Here is a 22,182-nt window from a genome sequence, read left to right on the forward strand (position 1 = left end):
GGAATGACATCAGCATTTTGTTCACTGCTAGTACTCTCCCCCTGAACAGAATGTTGAGGGGAAGAAAAATAAAGAATAGACTCAAAGAAGGTGACATCTTTGGAGAGAAGTCGCCTTCGGGAAGGAGGATGGTGGCACTTATACCCTTTGGTTGAATCAGAGTAGCCCAAGAAGATGCACTTGAGAGCTTTGGGGTCAAGCTTGGTACGGGCTGATTTGTTGACATGAACATAACAAACACAACAAAAACTCTCAGAGGCAAGGAGAAAGCTGAGGATTGAGGAGAAAGAAGAGCCAGGGGAGATTTGGATCCAAGGAGTGGAGTTGGCATCCGGTTAATAAGAAATGCAGCGGTAAGAAGTGCATCAAACCAGAAGGTCTTAGGCACATGCATACCAAAGAGAAGACCCCTGGTAATTTCCAGCAAATGGCGATTTTTGCACTCAGCCACCCCATTTTGTTGGGGGCTGTCAACACAAGCCAGTTGATGGAAGATGCCATTATCAGTAAGAACTGTTGGAGCCCCCCATACATGTACTCACCCCCTTTATCAGACCTAACAATTTGAATGCGGGTACCAAACTGAGTACTAATAAGTTGATAAAAATCCTTAAAAGCATTACAAACATCACTCTTTTGTTTCAACAAAACAGTCCAAGTAGACCGAGAATAGTCATCCACAAATGAAACAAAGTAACGAAATCCAGATAAAGAAGTAGTAGGAGAAGGCCCCCAAACATCAGTATGAACAAGGAAAAAAGGTGCAGTAGATTTATTACCACGATAAGGATAAGATGTGCGACAATGTTTAGCAAAAATACAAGATTCACACTGAAAAACATAAGATGAAGGAAAAGAAGTAAACAAGTGGGGTAACTGTCTCCTCATAACAACAAAAGAGGGATGACCCAAACGCTGCTGCCAAAGCATTACAGACTCCAAAGTACTACGGTCACTCCGACCACAAACATAAGCTGCAGCAGTAGATTGGGCAGATAACCGTGGTTCAAGAAGATAGAGTCCGCCTTTCTCAATCCCACTGCCAATAACCCTCTTTGTCTCCAAATCCTGAAAGACACAATAGGAAGGGAAGAAAGTGACACAACAATGTAAGGATTTGGTTAGGTGACTCACTGATAATAGGTTAGTAGCAAAATCAGGAACATGAAGGACAGACTTAAGGGAAATAGAAGGAGTAACTCGCACATTACCCTTACCAGAGATAGAAGAAAGGGAACCATCAGCAACCCTTACCTTGTCCCGGCCAGAGCAAATGGAGTAGGAATCATAGTACTGTGACATACCAGTCATGTGATCAGAGGCTCCAGAGTCAATAATCCAGGTGGGTGCAGTAGGAGGGGCAGATGAGACCTGCAGAGCTGAGGCAGAAGTAGTAGATCCTCCAGAGGCAGAACCAGTAGCAGACGCTCCAAGGTGAGACATTAACAAACGGAGGGCTGCAATATCATCCTGTGAGAGGGAATCAGGAGCCAGCTGGGGTCCAGGTGGCTCAGACTCAGATGTCACAGAGTGAGCCCTAGCTCCCCCTCGCTTTCCTCCACAGGCACTAGATGAACTACCACGCATACCAGGGGGCTGTCCATGAAGGTCCCAACACCTGTCCTTGGTGTGTCCAAGCTTGCCACAATGATCACATTTGTATCTCTCACGGTGATCTCCACGAGGTGGCCCATGGCCTTTCCCCCCACTTTTCCAGTCTCTATGGGAACTGGAAACAAGAGCAGATCTCTTTGTTGATGGTGCAATATCCATAGTGGTTCTCCTGGTTTCCTCACTTTGCAAGTAGCTGCACACTTCATCCAGAGATGGAAAGGGATATCTTCCTAAGATTTGCAGGCGAAGAGGCTCATACTTTGGGTTAAGACCTCCAAGCAAAATAAGGATCCTTTCCATTTCTTGACTCCTGTAGACCTTTGCCTGATCATCAGAGTTGGACAACTGGAGGTTGTTATAGTGATCATATTCCTCCCACAAGCTAATAACAGAGTTGTAGTACTCAGATATACTCCTATCACCCTGTTTCATATGGATGATCTTTTGGAGAATTTGATACACCTTTATTGCATCTCCAACTCTATCAAAAACTTTGGAGACACTGTCCAAAATATCTTTTGCAGTCTTCTAACTCATAAACCGCCTACCTATCTTAGGTTTCATAGAGAATATTAGCCAAGTCATAACAGTGGAGTTCTCAGTCTCCCACTTGAGATAGCCTGGATCAGTTGTAGCAGGAGCTATGATAGACCCAGTAATGTAGCCCAACTTTCCCCTACTGCGTAGGGACAACTTCACGGACTGAGACCAATCCAAGTAGTTGGTATTGTCCAACTTCACAATAGAGATTTGGGTGTTGGGGTTATCAAAGGAAGCCATGGTTGGGAAACCACTACTGAGGCTGCCAGCTGTAGTTGGTCCACTGACCTCAGAATCTTGTCCAGACACAGTGGACATAATGGGCAGGCACTTCAACAAACAATAGTGGACTGCTCAAATGGGGAGTACCCTCAATCCAAACAAAGTAGGCAGACCAGCAAACAAGTCCCCAAACAGCCAAATCAACCAAATAGAGAACCAATACCAAAAAACAGCAAGTGTATAGGGAGTAAAGGCTTGTATAACATCAACCAAACTGCTCTAATACCCAATAACCTTCAGTCCATTGCAACAATAGGTGTAAAAAGAACAAACAACTCCATTCGTATACACCAACACACATCCAATATACTGAGCTTCAAAAAAAATAAACAAACCAGAGCCAAAAAACAGAGCTGGCGGTACCTTGAGAGTGTCACAGTTTGGAGCTATGCTCCTCAAACAGGTTCTTTCTTCAACCGAGTGGTAGGGGGTTTAAAAGAGTACCCCTAGGCGATCCACAAGCAGCAAACCTCTTCCCAAAAGATGAGAAGATGAGGGAGAAATAGGAGAACCACTCCTTCAGCTGGCAGAAAAAACTGGGTGGCTGTAAGAGCTTCAATCTTCAACAACAGCCACTAAACTCCATCCATGGTGTGTAGGTTTGAAGAATAAACTCCCAAAAAGTGTAGTATGTGTATACTTCACATAGTACAGCCTCTAATGGAACCCCTTTGTCCTCTTAGGGTTCCAAAGAGAGGTGAAGAATAAGACAGCAAAGCTTAGTCGACTCTCAAACCAGATTGCTTAGCTTTGATACCAAGTTGGAACTTAAAGATGGATCGAATCTAGTAAGAGAGATGAGATTTATAGCAAGAAGAAGAAGGAGGGAAGAGAAGAGGATGGGAGAATCGATTATGTGTGTTGAGTTATTCTCAACACACATATTACTTCATTAATAATCTCTTCCAAATTACACAGGCCTCCCTAGGGAGGTAAAGGGAAATAAAAAAAGAACAAGAAAAATACAACTTGGTCATGTCTTATAACATGACAATGACAGAACTACCCCTATACAAGATATTCTAACAACTCTAACAAGCTGCAGCCTCTTGCGAAGAAGATCCAAGATGGGGGAGCAGTGGTGGGCTGAAAGTCTCGCAGGGATGAGGGGAAGGCCAAGGTAGCGGACTAGTAAGGTGCCAATGGTAAAGCCGGTGAGGGAGGAGAGGGAGGCGTTGGTGGTATTAGGGACTCCAGCAGGGAAGATTTGGGACTTTAGCAGGTTGATGCGGAGCCCGGAAAGGCCCTAAAAAAGGTGAAGGGAGGACATGATGGACTCAATGGAGAGAGGGTCAGCCTTGGAGAAGATCAAGAGATCATCAGCGAAGGCAAGGTGAGTCAGGTTGGTAGGCTTACACTTAGGGATGGGGAAGATGAGATGAAGGTCGGTTTTGGACTGGATGCTGCGGGAGAGAACCTCAAGGGAAAGGTAAAAGAGAAAAGGAGAGAGGGGACAACTTTGGCGAATACCAACAGAGGAGGGGAAAAAACCAGCTGGGCTGCCATTTAGGAAAACAGAGAACCGGGGGATGGAGATGCAGGATTGGATCCAATTAACAAAGATGGGAGGGAAGGACATCTGGAGGACTTGGGAGATGAAATCCCAAAGGATGGAGTGAAGAGCCTTATGGATGTCAATTTTCAAAAGGGCAGACGGAGAGTGGGATTTGCGGTCGAACCCTTAGACGATTTCCTAGCAAAAGGATGATATTATCCGTGATGCTTTGCCCAACGATGAAGGCAGATTGGTTGGAACTGACAAGGGAGTCAATGACAAGGCTGAGTCGGTTGGCGAGAATTTTAGCAATGAACTTGTATAGGAGATTACAGAGGGAGATGGGTCTAAAGTCAGATATGGACGAAGCTCCAGAGGACTTGGGGATGAGGCAGAGAAAGGTATGGTTGATGCTTTGGATCTGGTGAGGGTTGAAGAAGAAGCTCTTAATGGCATTGAATAGCTCGACACTGATGATGTCCCAGCAAGCGGAGAAGAACCTCATGCTGAACACATCAGGGCCGGGAGCTTTGCTAGCTTTGTGGGAGCGAACAGCGGAGATGATTTCAGAGTTGGAGGGGATGGAGCTGAGGAGGTGGGGGGGGGATGAATTTGTTGATCAGGTCAATAGGAAGGGAGGGTTGGGTGGAGGGGGGGGGCAGAAAATACCAGTGAAGTAGTTCACAACTTCGGATTTGATGGCTTCAACAGTGGAGAGGACTGAGCCATCAGAGGAGGTAAGAGAGAGGATGGAATTGGAGTTGGAGCGGGCTTTAAGGGAGCGGTGGAAGAAGGCGGTGTTCGAATTGCCGAGCTCAAGCCATTTGATTTTGGATTTTTGCTTAAGGAAACTTTCTTCTTAGGAAAGCGAGGAGGACAGCTCAGAGGCAGCAAGGACTTCCTCCTCGGCGAGGGAAGAGTTGAGGGGATCAGACTGGAGGCGGAATTGGATGGAGGAGAGGGTGTCCCGACAAGAGGAGACACGAGAGGAGATGTTGCCAAAGGTGGAAGAGTTCCAAGATTTGAGGGCCAGCTTGACATTTTTGAGCTTTTTAGAGAAGGCGAGGAGAGGGGAGGAGAAGGAATGGACAGGGATGTTCTAAGCGGCTTGGACAATAGGAAGGAAGCCAAGGTGGGAGGACCACATGTCAAAGAACTTGAAGGGTTTAGGGCCAAAAGATAAGAATGGGAGGACAAAAAGAGATATGGGGGAGTGGTCTGAGAGACTAGGAAGGTCAAAGAAGGCATAAGAGGATGGAAGGGAGTAGAGCCAGGGATCATTGATGAGGACTCTGTCAAGCTTGCAGGCAACTTTGTCTATGCCAGAGAGCTTGTTGTGCCAAGAGAGATCAGTACCCGACCATCTGAGGTCGTTGAGCCCAGAGTCCTCGAGACAACAGTTAAATGCTGCAACGGCTTGGTGGTCGATAGGAGAACCACCTAACTTTTCATGGCTATAATGGACGACATTGAAGTCGCCTCCAATGCCCCAGGGAGAGGAACCAACAGACGAAGAAATGGATTGGATGTCATCCCAAAGAGGAATCCTATCAGGGTGGCGATTGAGGGCGTAAACCATGGTGAAGAAGAAGAGATGGTTGTGAAGGTAGTCAGAAATGCTGAGGTGGAGGAATTGGGAGGAGGAGGAGGAGACCGAGATATGAAATTTGGAGGGATCCCAAAGAATCCATATTCAGCCGCAAGGAGAGTGGTCATAGTTGGAAAGGAAGGACCAGGAGGGGGCAAGAGAGTAGGCAATACGAGACGAATTGTGCTCAAGCACCTTGGTTTCACATTTGGTTTATACTTTTCTTAGAAAATATGAATTATCTATAAGTAATTAAATTGTTCTCGATTTAGAGAAATGTTCTTGTTCTCTAAGAAGTTTAACTAGTCAGATGATTTTATTTTTACATGAGACTTTTAGTTTAGGTAGAGCATAAAACCAGCTTTCCAACAAATCCAAAATTGCTTAAATCTGATTTATATTGAAGAAGTTATGTTCCGGTCAAACCTTATTTGGTATGTGCGAATGCTGTCAAAATCTCTCTGAATGAAAATATTTTTTTAGATATCAAAACAAATAAATATTTTACCGCACTTTTGGTTTTTAGCAATGTTTTACCATAATAAGATTTATAGAATTTTTAGATTGGAGAAAAACCCCAGAATTAGAAAGTTGAAAATTTTACCTACCGTCGAAAATCCTGTTTTTGTTCTTGAACTGGGGGGTTGACTTTTTATCCTTTTGGAATTTAATTTTTGAACTATTTTTATTGGATTCAAATAGGGGGTATTTGCTTATTTATGAATAATATCTTAAGTAAATGTTATTTGGCATAAATAGGGGCCAATAACGGGTTTGATACCAATAAAAACCAGTGCAAGGCGCCTTGCAATAAGGCAAAGGTCGCCTAGTGATGCAGGTCCAGGCACTAGGAAGAAGAAGAAGTCATGATATGGCTGCTGTTTGTTTATTTTCGTTGGAGCTTTTTTTTCCCATACTTAGTTTTATTTTCAGTGTTTTAGTTGTCAGGGACAAATCTGTCTTTTACCCCTTTTTAATTGTTTTAAGTTGTGTTGCTTAGCTATACTTCCCCTCCACGATTTCAGTTAGAGGGTTGATATGTTTTGTAGTTAGACTCAGACTTTGGATTTGATTTGAATCCTAGTCTGAGTAGAATTTTGGGCTTTAGCCTTGATTAATAAATAGCACATATCGTGGGAGGCTCCCCCACAGTTCAATTAATAAAATTTCTGCTTCTAAGCTTGCTGCTGCCATAGCCGATTGCTCTCTGAGTGTATATCCTTGTGGATCTCAAGGTGGTCAAGGGTAGGTGGACTCCTGCGACTCCTTGTATCGTGAAGATCGGGAGGTTTCTTCAAGTTCTCAAGCTGCTGCCATTGATCTCTTCAATCCAGTAAGTTTGAATATGAAATCTTATTTAAACCTTATTCTTCTCATCCTCCAGCCCAAGCCCTCCTAATCTGTCCAGCCTTTCCCTTCATTAGACCTAATCCATACTCCCCCTTCATCCACTATACCCTAACCTCCATTAAACCTGCAACTACCCCATTCGATCCTTAGCTTAAATTCTAAGCAACCCACATCCAGCCATCAGACCAGCCCCAACCTCCCATCGAACATCCCTGTCATCCCTCCCTACACTAGATCCAAGTTTCAGCCCCATACTCTCACTCTAACCCCTTCATCTCCTTGCTCCATTAAAACCCAAACCCTAAACCCTAAAATTCAATTCTGCCCAATATTGCAGAATTTCAAAACTCATCCAAACCCTAACTTCTTTATACCATATTAATCCCTAGACCTGCCCATTAATACCCTATAAACCCCTTTCCCAATATCCAACCCTAACCCTAGTTTTGCCCTAAATTACTAAACCCTAACCCAATCGGCCAGCCTTTGTGTGTGACCCCATTACCTTGGCTCCTAGTGGGATTACTCCTACTTAGGACTACATTAAATTGGTATCAGAGCCATGGCCGAACATGGCAATCCAACCACAGACAACAATCTGCCCCCCACCTGATCCCATGACTGCAATCATGGATATGCTCACGAAGCTCTCGGCAGATCAGCAAGTTCTCAGTGATCGAATGTTAGTGATGGAACAAAGGCAGACAGTGCCTCTTGTAAACAACCCCCTGTATGTAGGGGAGGATAGGTTTCAAGTTCACTCTAAGGTACATGGGACTCTGGGAAGGGATGAATATCATAGAGATCATCCTAGACGTCACAGAGACCACGAAGATCATTCCAGACACCACAGAGACCAATTCAGACAACACAGAGATCATTCCAGACACGACAGAGATTACAGGGATCGACATAGGCATGACAGAGATGACTACAGAGAAGACAGGGATAGAACTAGGGAAGACCCTCGAAGACCTAACTTTGAGGAGTACATGAGATCCTACTTCACTGCAGATGAAACCACCAACAGAAGGTATGATACACAGAAGGTCAAACTCGAGCTGAAAGAGTTTGATGGGAATCGAGATCCCCAGGTGTTGTATGACTGGTTTGCTGCCCTGGATGATTACTTTGACTGGTATGACTTGCCTGAAATCGAAAGATGAGACTGGCACGCAACAAGTTGATTGGCCCTGCCCGAGAATGGTGGTGAAAGACAGAGGGAGACATGGACCGCAAAGGTGATGCACCTATTAATTGGGAGGACATGAGGTATGACTTGAAGGAGAAATATTTGCCCAAACATTACAGAGCTCAGATGCAAGATCAACTCAACTCCCTACAACAAGGGACTATGACTGTATCCGAGTACATGCAGAAGTTCGATTCTCTTTCTTCTCATATGAGACCAGAGAAAGTGCTACTCAGATGCCATCTCGATTTCGGCTGGGATTGAGGTCAGACCTTATTAGGGCTATTGGAGTTACTGATGTTCTGGACATCAAGGATTGCTTTGAGAAAGCCCTGAAGGCTGAAGTCCTATTGACTACCAATAGAAGGTTGGCTCCATTGCTGTCGACACCAGGAAATCTTTTCCAGCATCCAAACCAACTAATGGTTACAATAGAGGTAACAACATTACTGTTGGTTCTACATGGACAACCTACTCTACTGGCAGCTCTTCTCGTCCTACACGTGTAGACAACAAGGGAAAAGCTCCAATGACCAGCAATGACCCACACACATTCTATCACTGCAATGAAAAGGGCTATTATGCCAAGGATTGCCCACAAAAGCATAGGCCGATTCATGTAGCTGAAAAGGAAGAAGAAAACCCTGATGATATTGATGAACAGGGTATTTATGCATTACCCCCTGCTGCTGATGATGATGTGGCTGTTTACTTTGACGACTTGGGTGATGATTTTGAAGATACCCGAAGTATTCATGTGGTAGCACGTATATTGAATGCTGAAACTAAAGGTGAAGATTGGCGACGTAGTTGCATCTTCTGTACTCGCATGCAAGCGGGAGAACGCACTGCCCAGATAATTGTTGGTTGTGGTAGCTGTATTAATGTTGTTTCTGAAGGCCTTGTGAAGAAGGCAAATCTGAAGTTTGAAAAACATCCCATGCCATACAAAGTCTCCTTACTGAATGGGAATAAACTAGAAGTGAACAAGAGATGCTATGTTCCCCTACAGGTCCAACACTATTCAGAGGAGGTTTGGTGTGACATCATCCCAATGAGAATGGTTGATGTTCTATTGGGAAGACCATGGCTATACGACAATGATGCTGCTCTCCTTGGAAGAAAAAACCAGTATGTGTTTCAGCATAAAGGAAAGCAGGTTACTTTTCACCCTCTTCATTTGCCTGAAGAGATGCGTAGACGCCGTACCATGCGCACCAATCAGAAGGGGACAGAATATGGAAGCCACGTAATAGCTGTTCCAGAGAAGGAGTTTGTGTAAACCAGCCATGATTCAGGCCTGGTTCTTGTCGTGGTGACTCAAGAGGTTGCTGCCTAGTCAAAAGTGAAGCTTACACAGCCCATTAATGACTTGTTACAAGATTTTCAGATGTGGTGCCAGAGGAACTGCCCAACGAACTACCCCCACTGAGAGACATTCAGCATGCCATCGATTTGGTACCTGGTGCTATGTTACCAATCTACCCGCCTACAGGATGAGTCCTACAAAGCATGAAGAGTTTAATAAGCAAGTTGGAGAGCTACTCTAAAAGGGGTTTATTGAGGAGAGTCTAAGTCCTTGTGCTGTTCCAGCCTTGTTGAATCCAAAGAAAGATGGTTCATGGCGCATCCGGTTCTATGATCTTTTCTAAGACCGATCTTCGAAGTGGTTACCATCAGATTCGCATCCGGCCTGGAGACGAATGGAAGATAGCCTTCAAGACTAAAAATGGACTGTTCGAGTGGAAGGTCATGCCCTTTGGCCTGACGAACGCACCTAGCACATTCATGAGAGTCATGACATAGGTACATCATCCTTTCATTGGAAAATTTCTGGTTGTTTGCTTTGATGATATTTTGGTGTACAGTAAGCATCCAGATGATCATATGGATCACTTGAAACAAGTTCTAAGAGTACTCAGGCAAGAGAAGCTGTTTGCTAACTTGAAGAAGTGCTCCTTCATGCTGCCTAATGTTGTTTTCCTTGGTTTTATCATCTCTTCAAAGGGTGTTGAAGCTGATCCAGAAAAGGTCAGAAGCATTGTTGAATGGCCTACTCGGAAGACATTCACTGAAGTAAGAAGCTTCCATGGTTTGGCATCTTTCTACGGGCGATTTGTTCGCAATTTTAGTGCCATCATAGAACCCATAACCGAATGCACCAAGCAGAGTAAGGGCAAATTTGAATGGACAGCAGCAGCTCATAAAGCTTTCCAAGTGATTAAGAAGAGAATGACTGAAGCTCCAGTGCTACGCCTACCCAATTTTGACCATATGTTCGAAGTTGCTACTGATGCTTCCCATGTTGGTCTAGGAGGAGTTCTTATGCAGAATGGGCATCCCATTGCCTTCTACAGTGAAACACTTAATGATGCCAAGACTAGGTATTCTACATATGACATTGAGCTTTATGCTGTTGTTCAGGTATTGTGACATTGGAGGTACTATCTTATTGACAAAGAATTTGTCCTGTACACTGATCATGAGGCACTCAAGCACCTCTATTCATAGAAATCCATTAGCACCAGGCATGCTAAATGGGTTGCTTATCTACAGGATTTTAATTTTGCCCTCAAATACAAGTCAGGACAGGAGAACACAGTGGCTGATGCACTGAGCAGAAAAGTCCTGACCTTGAATACATTTTCAGCCCATACACTTAGCATCGAACAGATCCGAGAAGAGTATGCTAGTGACAAGTGTGAGATAACCTAGAGGGGGGTGAATAGGTTATCACTAGTGAAATATTAGCCTTTTTAAAAATTTCTTTGATTAAGACAAAATAGATAGAAATAAATATTTAAAGAGAATAACACACAAGATTTATAGTGGTTTGGCTAATCTAGCCTACATGCACTCCTCTTAACCTTGCGAGAATTTCACTAGCTTCTTCCTTTTAGTATAATCGGTGGGAAGAACACCTTTACAATCTTTTTCCTAGGATAAGAGGATCCTAAATCTTTTTCACAGGATAAGAGGATCCCAAGTATTAATCTATGTACAGTCTAGATTAACACACTAATGCTTTCTTAACTAAAACACATAAACAATACAATAGAGAAAAGGTAAGAATCACCTAAGCAAGGAGTGTAGCATGTACTCCTTGCAAGTGATGAATGATATGCAATAATGCTCAATGCTTTGATCTTCTTTAGAACTTCTCTTTAGAATGAAAACTTGTAAGGTATTTACTGTTGAAGTCAAACTAGAATGGTCTTGATGGAGATAACTTGACTTCAATCAATAGGACTTTAAAATGACTTTTCACCTCTCATAAAGTAGTATTTTGGACTGTATTGGATGTGTGAAAAGCTCTGACTAGTCCTCTATTTATAGGGTCATTTAATGCACTAAAAACATGTGCAACATGAGCTCTAACGGATCTATTTTAGGTCCATCCGGTCGACTGGATCATAGCTGTTAGAAAAATATAGCTGTTGGAAACTAGCCGTTGGAAGACAAAAAGACATCCGGTCGACCGGACCAAGTCATGGGTACGTTCCCGTGATGCTGCTGCCAGCATCCGGATGGAATAGGTTCTGAGATCCGGTCGACCGGATCACAGTCCCGTTTCCTTGTTATGCTTATTTTTTTATGGTTCTGACTATGGGATTCGTGGGGCTTTGCTCCAACCTTTTTCCAACATTTCCTAAAGTCATGTGGGTTAAGTACAACCTCCTAAGGTCTCTATATGATGCAAATGCAATTTCATTAATATTATACAAATGCAAATACAAGTATGCAAGTGTGTGTGTAAATGTAAGTGTGCACACGAGCATCTTCATGAGGGTTTTCATCTTGAATTCTTCAAGTGATGTTCTTCAATCTTCAATCTCCCTTCTTCAAGTATTCTTTGGTGAGAATGGTGAGGTATCTTCAAAGCCTTGATCTTTCAAGCTTTGTCTTGAACATCCTTGAGCTTTATGTCCTTCAATTTCTTGGCTTGAGCTTCTTGGTTCCATCAACAAACCTGTTGACATGATTATACACAATGGCTTGTACCAACACGTTTGTTATCATCAAAACAATCATGGAGGTAAGGAAAGTTTTCCCAACAACAAGGACTTTCAGGTCCTCTATGCTGATTTAAAGCAGGGTGGACAACACCCTAAATATTCTTTACATGATGGTTACCTGTTCTTAGGAACACGACTATGCATTCCCGACTCTTCCCTACGGCATCACATTATATGGGAGTTACATGAAGGAGGCCTAGGAGGACACTTTGGGAAAGATAAAACCATCTTGCAAGTGACTGATCGGTATTATTGGCCTCACTTGGCAAGGATGTAGAGCATGTAATCAGGAGATGCCGAGTTTGCCAGCTAGCTAAGGGTGCCAAGCAGAACACGGGTCTCTACTCACCATTGCCGATCCCTCACCAGCCCTGGATTGACATCAATATGGATTTTGTACTTGGGCTGACCCCTACCAGAGAGAGATTCGACTCCATCATGGTGGTTGTTGACAGATTCACCAAGATGCCTCACTTTATCCCTTGTCGAAAAATACTTGATGCTTCCCACATTGCCAAGTTGTTTTTCAAGGAGATAGTTTGCATCCATGGGCTGCCAAGTACTATTGTCTCTGATCATGACGTGAAGTTTATGAGCTACTTCTGGAAGACTTTATGGTTGAAGACAAACACCAAGCTTCTATTCTCTACAACATTTCATCCCTAGACTGACACGCAAATAGAGGTAGTAAACAAGAGCCTTGGTAACTTGTTGAGATGCGGTAAGAGATTATGAGAAGACATGGCCCTCCATCCTTGACATTGCTGAGTTTGCATACAACAGTTCTGTGAACAGGACAACTGGACATACCCCTTTCGAGATTCTTCTTGGGATACAACCCAAACGTCCCATTGATCTTGTTCCCTTACCCCCTCAAGCTAGGGTAAGCGTGGAAGCAGATGAGTTCCTCCGCCATATCACCGAGGTACACGCTGATGTTCGAAGGAAGATAGCACTCAGTACTGATCACTACAAGGCCACTGTTGATAAGCATCGGCGGTTTGTTGAGTTCAAGCCTGGAGACATGGTCATGGTCAGGGTGAACCCTCACAGACACCAGCCGGGTGTCAACAGTAAATTCCATTCGAAGAAGATGGGTCCATACAAGGTGTTGAAACGTATTGGACCCAATGCTTATGTTCTTGAGTTGCCTGTTGATATGGGCATAAGCAATGTATTTAATGTGGCTGATCTATATTTGTAAACGGGACATCACTCAGACGATGGTGATTCGGAGCATATGCTGAGGTTGCCCCAACTCAAGCCACCCATTGAAGATGTGATCGAGGAGGTCCTAGACAACATGCATAAGACCACTCGACACGGCACTGGTTACCATTCCTTCCTTGTTAAATGGAAAGGTCACCCAAGCCAGGACAGTACTTGGATCCATGCAGATGACTTCAAGAAGCTTGATCTGGAGTTGTATGATTATATATGGCCTTCACCCATTCATCGGAGATGAATGTTTCTAAGCCGGGGAGAGTTGATGCAGGTCCAAGCACTAGGAAGAAGAAGAAGCCATGATATGGCTGCTGTTTGTTTATTTTCGTTGGAGCCTTTTTTCCCATACTTAGTTTTATTTTCAGTGTTTAGTTGTCAGGGGCAAATCTGTCTTTTACCCCTTTTTAATTGTTTTAAGTTGTGTTGCTTAGCTATACTTCCCCTCCACGATTTCTATTAGAGGGTTGATATGTTTTGTAGTTAGACTCAGACTTTGGATTTGATTTGAATCCTAGTATGAGTAGAATTTTTGGCTTTAGCCTTCATTAATAAATATCACATATCGTGGGAGGCTCCTCCACAGTTCAATTAATAAAATTTCTGCTTCTAAGCTTGCTGCTGCCATAGCCGATTGCTCTTTGAGTGTATATCCTTGTGGATCTCAAGGTGGTTAAGGGTAGGTGGACTCCTGTGACTCCTTGCATCGTGAAGATCAGGAGGTTTCTTCAAGTTCTCAAGCTGCTGCCATTGATCTCTTCAATCCAGTAAGTTTGAATCTGAAATCTTATTAAACCTTGTTCTTCTCATCCTCCAGCCCAAGCCCCCCTAATCTGTCCAGCCTTTCCCTTCATTAGACCTAATCCATACCCCCCCATTCATCCACTAAACCCTAACCTCCATTAAACCTGCAACTACCCCATTCGATCCTTAGCTTAAATTCTAAGCAACCCACATCCAGCCATCAGACCAGCCCCAACCTCCCATCGAACATCCCTGTCATCCCTCCCTACACTCGATCCAAGTTTCAGCCCCATACTCCCACTCTAACCCCTTCATCTCCTTGCTCCATTAAAACCCAAACCCTAAACCCTAAAATTCAATTCTGCCCAATATTGCAGAATTTCAAAACTCATCCAAACCCTAACTTCTTTATACCATACTAATCCCCTAGACCTGCCCATTAATACCCTATAAACCCTTTTCCCAATATCCAACCCTAACCCTAGTTTTGCCCTAAATTACTAAACCCTAACCCAATCGGCCAGCCTTTGTGTGTGACCCCATTACCTTGGCTCCTAGTGGGATTACTCCTACCTAGGACTACATTATCTAGGCCCCAACAAAACCGCCTGGACACCTAGGCTGCGCCTTGACAACTATGGTTAGATGGTAGCGGTGGCGGCTAGATGGTGGAGGCGCTGGGAAGAAATCGAGAAGGAGAAAGAGGAGAGGAGAAGAGAAGAGAGATTCGATTAGGGTTGGGGATCTCTAGGTCAATTCCCCTCTGATACCATGATGACTTTGGGAGTTGTGACTTGTGTCTATGAGACACAGCCTACCTTTATTTATAATAATAAGATATGAGTACAAAGACAATAAAGCCCCTAGGGCAACATAAAATAAACCCTAAGGACAAATATACCCTTGAACCCATATTGCAACAGTCCTACTAGATTCACCTTTCTCCATCTTCTTCTCTGGCTTAGGCACAATCTTGGAATTAGTGCTGGCAACTTGATGCCTCTTCTCAGCTGGAATTTTCAGAGGGTTATATACAATACACTTACTCTTGAATGTAAAAGTGCACTGATTAGACCTGCCTCCAATTGTATCATCCTTATCATAAAAGCCAAGGTCTACCAAGAAGTACTTGTGTTAAATCCATAGGAATGACGTCACACCAGACTTCTTCATCATATGAACCCAGTTTCTGCTTCACATATATCTTCAATTTTCAATCTATCAGTTGAGAACAATGCTGGTGCTCATTTGCCTGGCTTGTGCAAGGATGCAGGCAGCTCAAATCAAGACGGGATTGTTACTTGTTCACCAATAATATTGGGCTTCCATAAACCTTATATAGGTTACCATTTTTGAACTGGGCTCTAAATATTGTTTTTGGCTTGTAAAAGAAGCCCAATTCTTTCTTCGCATGGTTTATTAGGCTTGACGGGATGTCACCATCAGTGTTGATCTATCCCTACTGGTGAACCAGTAATTGGTCGCAATATTTTCTTTTTGATGCAATGATCCGTGGCCATCCTCATAAGATAAGATTCTCTTGTTGAATCAGGTAAACATGGGAAGAATTTTCCCATGATCTATTATAACATTAATGTGGGGTTTTTGAAAACTTGCTGCTAGAAGATTCGTCTTTGAATGGACTGCCATCTTGAAGTGTTTTTCATTCACATATTTAAAATGAAGCATGGCATTTTAAATGGGCTACTGAGCTGCCAGGATTTCTCTGTAGCCAGATTTCATTATTTTTTCATTGATAAATTCATATAAGCCACTATTAGCTTCCCATGGTTAAGCCTGCATTTTGCATTAAATTTTTTTTTTTAATCTCTGGAAGAAAAGTTTTAGTGATATTCTTACATTGTTCATGTTTTTAGTGGACCATATATATATTTCAAGGTTTAGCCATTTTTGTGGCAATTCTATCTGTTTCAAATTTTGTCCTTTGTGTATTCAACTTTTAGGAAAAAAGGGTTCCTACACGCCTGTTATAAGAACCACATGCCAACTACTTTTTGAAACAGGAACAAGATGATTTAGAATTTTGACCATTGGATAGATGGGGAACTCCTTGGGTATTCTGCATATCAAATTTGACGGCTTGTCCTAACCGAATGATGCTACATTATAGGGCTTTCACCGTGTTTTTTAATGATCCCTGTCATTCAAACATTTCCATAATTGACTTTTTCAAACTACTTTGAAACCACAATAATGGCATGTAGAGAATCCAATTGGTGCAAAATGTAACACATGACCAGGTGATGATATGGAAAACATGTCCACTAAATTTGGGCACTTTCAAAGCTGTCACATGGCAATTGTTGATAATTATAATGAGTGTGTGGTAAAAGGAATAAGGGATCCTACTTTCTACAACGGTCATGTAGGAAGCCTGCTGTCCAACTTTTTATTGACATTATGTTCTTTTTATTATTTTAAAATTTGCTATGAATTTTTAAACTGCTGATAGATATTAGTAGCTGTATATTAATTTCAATGCAGAAACCAGAGAATGACAGAAGATCAATCGGTAGTTGGTCGAAGAAGAATTTATTATGATCAAAATGGTGGTGAAGCTTTAATATGCAGCGACAGTGAGGAGGAGAATGCTGAGGATGAAGAAGAAAAGAGAGAATTTGGGGATTTTGAAGACTATATCCTTCGGTTGGTATCACCAGAAAACCTGTTTGGTTTGTCAACTTTTGTTTTTGTTCCTTTCTTTGTTCTTGGCATCATAACCTTTAAGATGATCTCTACTTTATGATCTTTGTGGCAGTCCATGATTGTCTCTATGGCATCTACATAGTTAAATTTGGTACTTGTTGTTTCCTGAGGAGGTTATTTTTTCTGTAATGGTTAAAAGGCGAAATTTCAGCAGAAATATATGCAAATCTGACAAAATTACATTAGCTTTTCCCTGTAATGGTTAATTGAAATTATGGTGTCTTTTCGTTTCAATGGTCCAGAGTACTTATACTGGAAACTGTCCTCAGTTTATTCATGTTCTACTTTAGGACTTGACGAGGCACTCTAATTTATTGTTGAGGAAGCATATGAGAGGGGACAGACTGACTACCTGGGCTTGTGCGGTAGTGTACTGGTGGGGGTAGACGAAGCTTGAAGGCAACTAAATTTGGAACTCTGGCCTAAAATCATTGAGTTTGAACTGGGACCTCCTAGGCTCCTATATGGGAATTGGTGCTTTGGACCCAATGTTGTCAATACCTTGGTATGGCCTAACATGACCTAGGGAACTGAGCAGTCTGTTTAGAGAGGGCTTAGGTTACATATATATGCTCAGGTAAGGACTGACTAGGTTCTTGCCTAGGTACCTCAACTGGGCCTGCTTGGCCAATTTGGCTGGGTGACTGCCGTGTTAATTAGCTTGTGTATGGTTACCCTTTCATTTTTTTTTTTGGTTTGTTGCACACTATAACTGTTATTTTTTATTTTGTGATGTGCGAAAGAAAAAACTAGTACTCTAGATATGTTTCATATTTTTTTGGGGGGTACTGTATATATGTGTGAACAAGGAACTATATCAAATATGATTAAATGAATCAAAATTAACAAATTTTGCATGTTAATCTGGGAGTATTCAGTTTGTTTACCCACAAAATGAAAGGTATCTGACCAATGCTGTAACATTGTCTAAGAGGTTGTCTATTTATTATAGTTGTCAAGGCAGCAAGGTGACCCAAGGCGGTGGAGGGGTGCCTAAGCGCTTAGGCGACAAGAGGCACCCAATTGTTATGTTTTATTTCCCCTCTTTTCTAACATTATTTAGTATGCTACAATATATACCTTATGTCATCAAAAATCAACATTAAGCCACATCAAGTCATAAAAAATCAACATTAAGCCACATCAAGTAATAAAAAATCAGCATGAAGACACAGACCATTTGTTCTTCTCTTGTCCTTTTGCAGCCTCCATCTGGAACCAGGTTCTCCGGCACTGCTGGCCGGCTCGAAGAAGGCCGCTCCCCCTCTCTAGGGAATGGGTTTGGATTGATATGACCTTTGGAAGGAACTCGATTTGCGACTCGGTGGGCAAGCTTGCCTTTTATGCTACCATCTCCCACATTTGGATGGAACGAAATCTTAGAAGATGGACTTCCAAATCCCGCTCTTTCGATAAGATTTGGAAGGCCATCTTATTCGATGTTTCTTCTAAAGTGTGCTCCCTTCCCCCGGGTAGGGTTTCTGATACCCCAAGAAACAGGCTTATTGTTGTCTCTTGGGGTCTCCCTACCTCCATTTTGCTCTCCAGCTAGTTTCTTGTTTTTGTTTTGTTGGCCCTTGGGCTTGTATATCCCCTCTCTTTTCTTCGTAATTTAAATTATTATTCACGCAAAAAAAAAGTAATAAAAAATCAGCATTAAGCCACATCAAGTCATCAAAAATCAATATTAAGCCACATAAATTCATAAAAAATCAACATAGAACTAGAAGACAACAGAACTAAAGAAGCAAGTTATTGGAAGTTTGAAACAATCAAAACATACATTTGGTTTATACTGTTCTTGGAATTGATCATTGTCCTGGACCTCCTGGTATACCTAGTTTCACATTTTTGGTTTATAACATTCTTAGAAAATATGATCATGTCTATAAGTAATTAAACTGCCCTCGATTTAGAGAAATGGTCTTGTTCTCTAAGAAGTTTGACTAGTCAAATGATTTTATTTTTATATGAGACTTTTTGTATTAGGTAGAGCATAAAACCAGTTTTCCAACAAATCCAAGATTGCTTAAATCTGATTTATATTGAAGGAGTTATGTTCTAGTCAAACCTTATTTGGTGTGTGTGAATGCTGTCAAAATTGCTCTAAATGAAAATATATTTTTAGATATCAAAACAGATGAATATTTTAACGCTCTTTTGGTTTTTAGCAATGTTTTACCATATTAAGATTTATGGAATTTTTGGATTTGAGAAAAACCCCAACATTAGAAAGTTGAAAATTTCACCTACCGCCGAAAATCTAGTTTTTTGTTCTTGAACTGGGAGGTTGACTTTTATCCTTTGGGAATTTGATTTTTTAACTATTTTTATTGGATTCAAATAGAGATATTTGCTTATTTCTGAATAATATCTTAAGTAAATGAAACATTACTTAAAATGATATTTGGCATAAATAAGGGCCAAACCTGGTTCGATACTACTACGACGACAATCACTTAGACCCCAAAAAATCCGCCTGGACCCCCTAGGCGATGCCTTGACAACTATGTAATGTAGTCCTAGATTGGTAGAAGACCAACTAGGAGCCAGTAAACCAGGATCTGATATGAACTGGTGGTCCGATTAGGTCAAAATAGGGTTTTAGGTCAAAATTAGGGTTAGGGTTTGAGGTGTTGGTTATGCTAGGCAGGTGTAGGGGAGTCTATCAGTGAAGGTCTTGAGATGTTTTAATGAATGGAAGCGTGTAAACTTGAATAGGCAGCCAATTAGGGTTAGGGTTTCGGGTTTTGGAAAAGAGGAAAAGATGGATTTCTAGGGTTTGGCTGGACAGAAGTTAACCAAACTTAAATGGTTTTCTTAAGAGGGTATGAGATATAATCAGTCAAATTTGTAGATTGTTCTGACAGTTGGTTTGGGCTGGACAGAAATTAAGGTATGGGAAAACTGAAAATAACAAAGGAGAAAACTAGGGTTTGGGGCTGTAGAGGATCAGAAACAGAATTGGGGGGATGGGGAATATTTCATACTTGTAATGGCAGAATGTAATCGGCAACAGCTTGTTGATGAAGGAACTTGAATAAAAATCAAATCTTGGACAGAAAACTTGAAGGAGAACTTGAAGAGAACCACTCGGGCTTCACACAACAAAGTGTCGATTGGATTAAACTCCAATCCCATCAACGAACCACCTAGGCTTCACACCGTAAGGTGTCGATTGGATCATACACCAATCCCACCAGCTTTGATCAAACACAAAGCAAATCTTCAGTAGAAGAACAGTTGCATCAGCTTGCAAGAGAGAAATTTCATAAACGGTGAGGTAAAGAGGAGCCCCACGGTTTTATAATGGCCAAAGGCCTAAATTCATATGCAGCCTAGGAATAGGAAATCCTTAATCCTTGGCTGAGTCTAAATACAAAACACTCCCTCTCTAAAATTCGTGTAGAGGTGTGGACCCTAAAATAAAACTTAAGTTAAAAAGATTCTATCCTAAAAGAATATTTTAAAATCAATTAAATTGGACCAGTGGTTCAATCGGTTCAATTTAAAACACTAAAACATGAAAATAAACTAAGTATGGGCTAATCCCGTATGCAACTTATGTACCCCAAATTTAGGCCCATAAAAGTGGCCTATTGCATTGAAAACCCATGGGACCAAAGGCCCAACATGTCTATAACCCAACCCTAAACTTATTTCTAGGGAAAAAAAACCAATTTGGTGATAAACGTGCATCACTATTCTATTTATGATCCAAAGAAGCATTTATTGTCAAATTTATGCTCTGGAGAAGTGGTCTAACTAGAGTGAAGAAATCGTAGAATGGAATGGCTTGTCGATGTGACACAGCCCTCCACGATTTATTTATAATAATTCTGGAGAGAATTCTAGAATACACAAAGTACAATAATACCCCCAATCGAATAGGGTAAAGTAACTAGAATATAAATAGAACACTAACACCCCCATGGGTCGACCATATAACATGGGTCGACCCATGTTATAATAATACCCATATTCCAACACTCCCCCTCAAGTTGGTGCATAGATATCAGTCATGCCCAACTTGCACACTAGAGGTTGCAACACCTTTCCACTCAATCCTTTGGTGAACACATCAGCCAACTGGTCACCTGATCGAACATAGGGAACACAAACAGTCCCATTATCCAAATTCTCCTTGATAAAATGACGATCAATTTCAATATGTTTCGTCCTATCATGCTGCACTGGATTATGGGCAATACTTATTGCTGATTTACTATCACAGTAGAGTCGCATAGGCAAAGTAATAGGAATGCTCAAATCTTGTAACAAGGTTTTAAGCCATAGCAGCTCACAAATGCCAAGAGCCATAGCTCTAAATTCAGCTTCTGCACTGGAACGGGCAACCACAGTTTGCTTCTTGCTGCGCCATGTAACACAATTTCCACCCACAAATGTATAGTAACCCGTGGTGGATTTGCGATCATGAGAGCCAGCCAAATCGGAGTCAGTGTAGGCCTCAATCTGGAGATGGTTATGACAAGATAATAAAACTCTTTTACCAGGGGCAGACTTCAAGTATCGCAAAATTCGGAACACTGCTTCCAGATGGTTAGACCGAGGGTCATGCATAAACTGACTAATAAGGCTCATAGCATAGGCAATGTCAGGCCTAGTATGAGATAAATAAATGAGGCACTCGACTAACCGCTGATATCTCCCCTTGTCCACGGGTTCCCCATCAGTGTCTCGAAAACGAGCATTGTGCTCCATAGGAGTATCCACAGGAGAACAGCCTAGCATGCCGGTTTCTGAAAGAAGATCTAAAGTATACTTGCGTTGAGATAAAAATAGCCCTTGAGAAGAATGGGCTACTTCAATCCCTAGAAAATAGCGAAGTATGCCTAGATCCTTAATCTCAAATTCCTTGGCCAAATAAGTCTTCAACTTGGAAATTTCAGCAAGGTTATTGCCGGTGACAACTATATCATCAACATATACGATGAGAAGAGTAATGATGCTGCCCGTCTTCTTGATAAACAAGGTGTGATCTGCATTGCTTTGTTTATACCCAAAAGTCATCATGGCCTTCTGAAAGTGACCAAATCATGCACGTGGTGATTGTTTCAGACCATACAAAGCCCGTTTAAGTTTACACACCTTGCCTTGAGTTGCAGCAGATGAGAATCCAGGAGGAATATCCATATATACCTCTTCCTCTAATTCACCATAGAGGAAAGCATTTTTAACATTAAGTTGTTGTAGACTCCATCCCAGGTTCACAGCAAAAGAGAGAATAACCCTGATAGTGTTCATTTTGGCAACCGGCGCAAAAGTCTCCAAATAGTCTATCCCATATGTTTGTGTAAACCCGCGAGCAACCAGCCTTGCTTTAAAGCGGTCAACTGTGCCATCAGCTTTTTGTTTAATTACAAAGACCCACTTGCAGCCCACAGTCTTCTTT

The 22,182-nt window shown here is 42.0% G+C and overlaps 1 protein-coding gene across 1 annotated transcript in view; it reads left to right on the forward strand.

Moving 5' to 3' along the window:
* LOC122660244 (histone-lysine N-methyltransferase CLF-like) overlaps positions 1-22,182 on the forward strand; it is a 62,312-nt gene that overhangs the window by 20,625 nt on the left and 19,505 nt on the right. Inside the window, exon 4 of the mRNA XM_043855464.1 lies at positions 16,548-16,709. Coding sequence (XP_043711399.1) covers positions 16,548-16,709 — 162 coding nt within the window. The remainder of the gene's footprint in view (positions 1-16,547; positions 16,710-22,182) is intronic.

Source organism: Telopea speciosissima, chromosome 4 (assembly GCF_018873765.1).
Source record: "Telopea speciosissima isolate NSW1024214 ecotype Mountain lineage chromosome 4, Tspe_v1, whole genome shotgun sequence".
Taxonomy (NCBI): domain Eukaryota; kingdom Viridiplantae; phylum Streptophyta; class Magnoliopsida; order Proteales; family Proteaceae; genus Telopea; species Telopea speciosissima.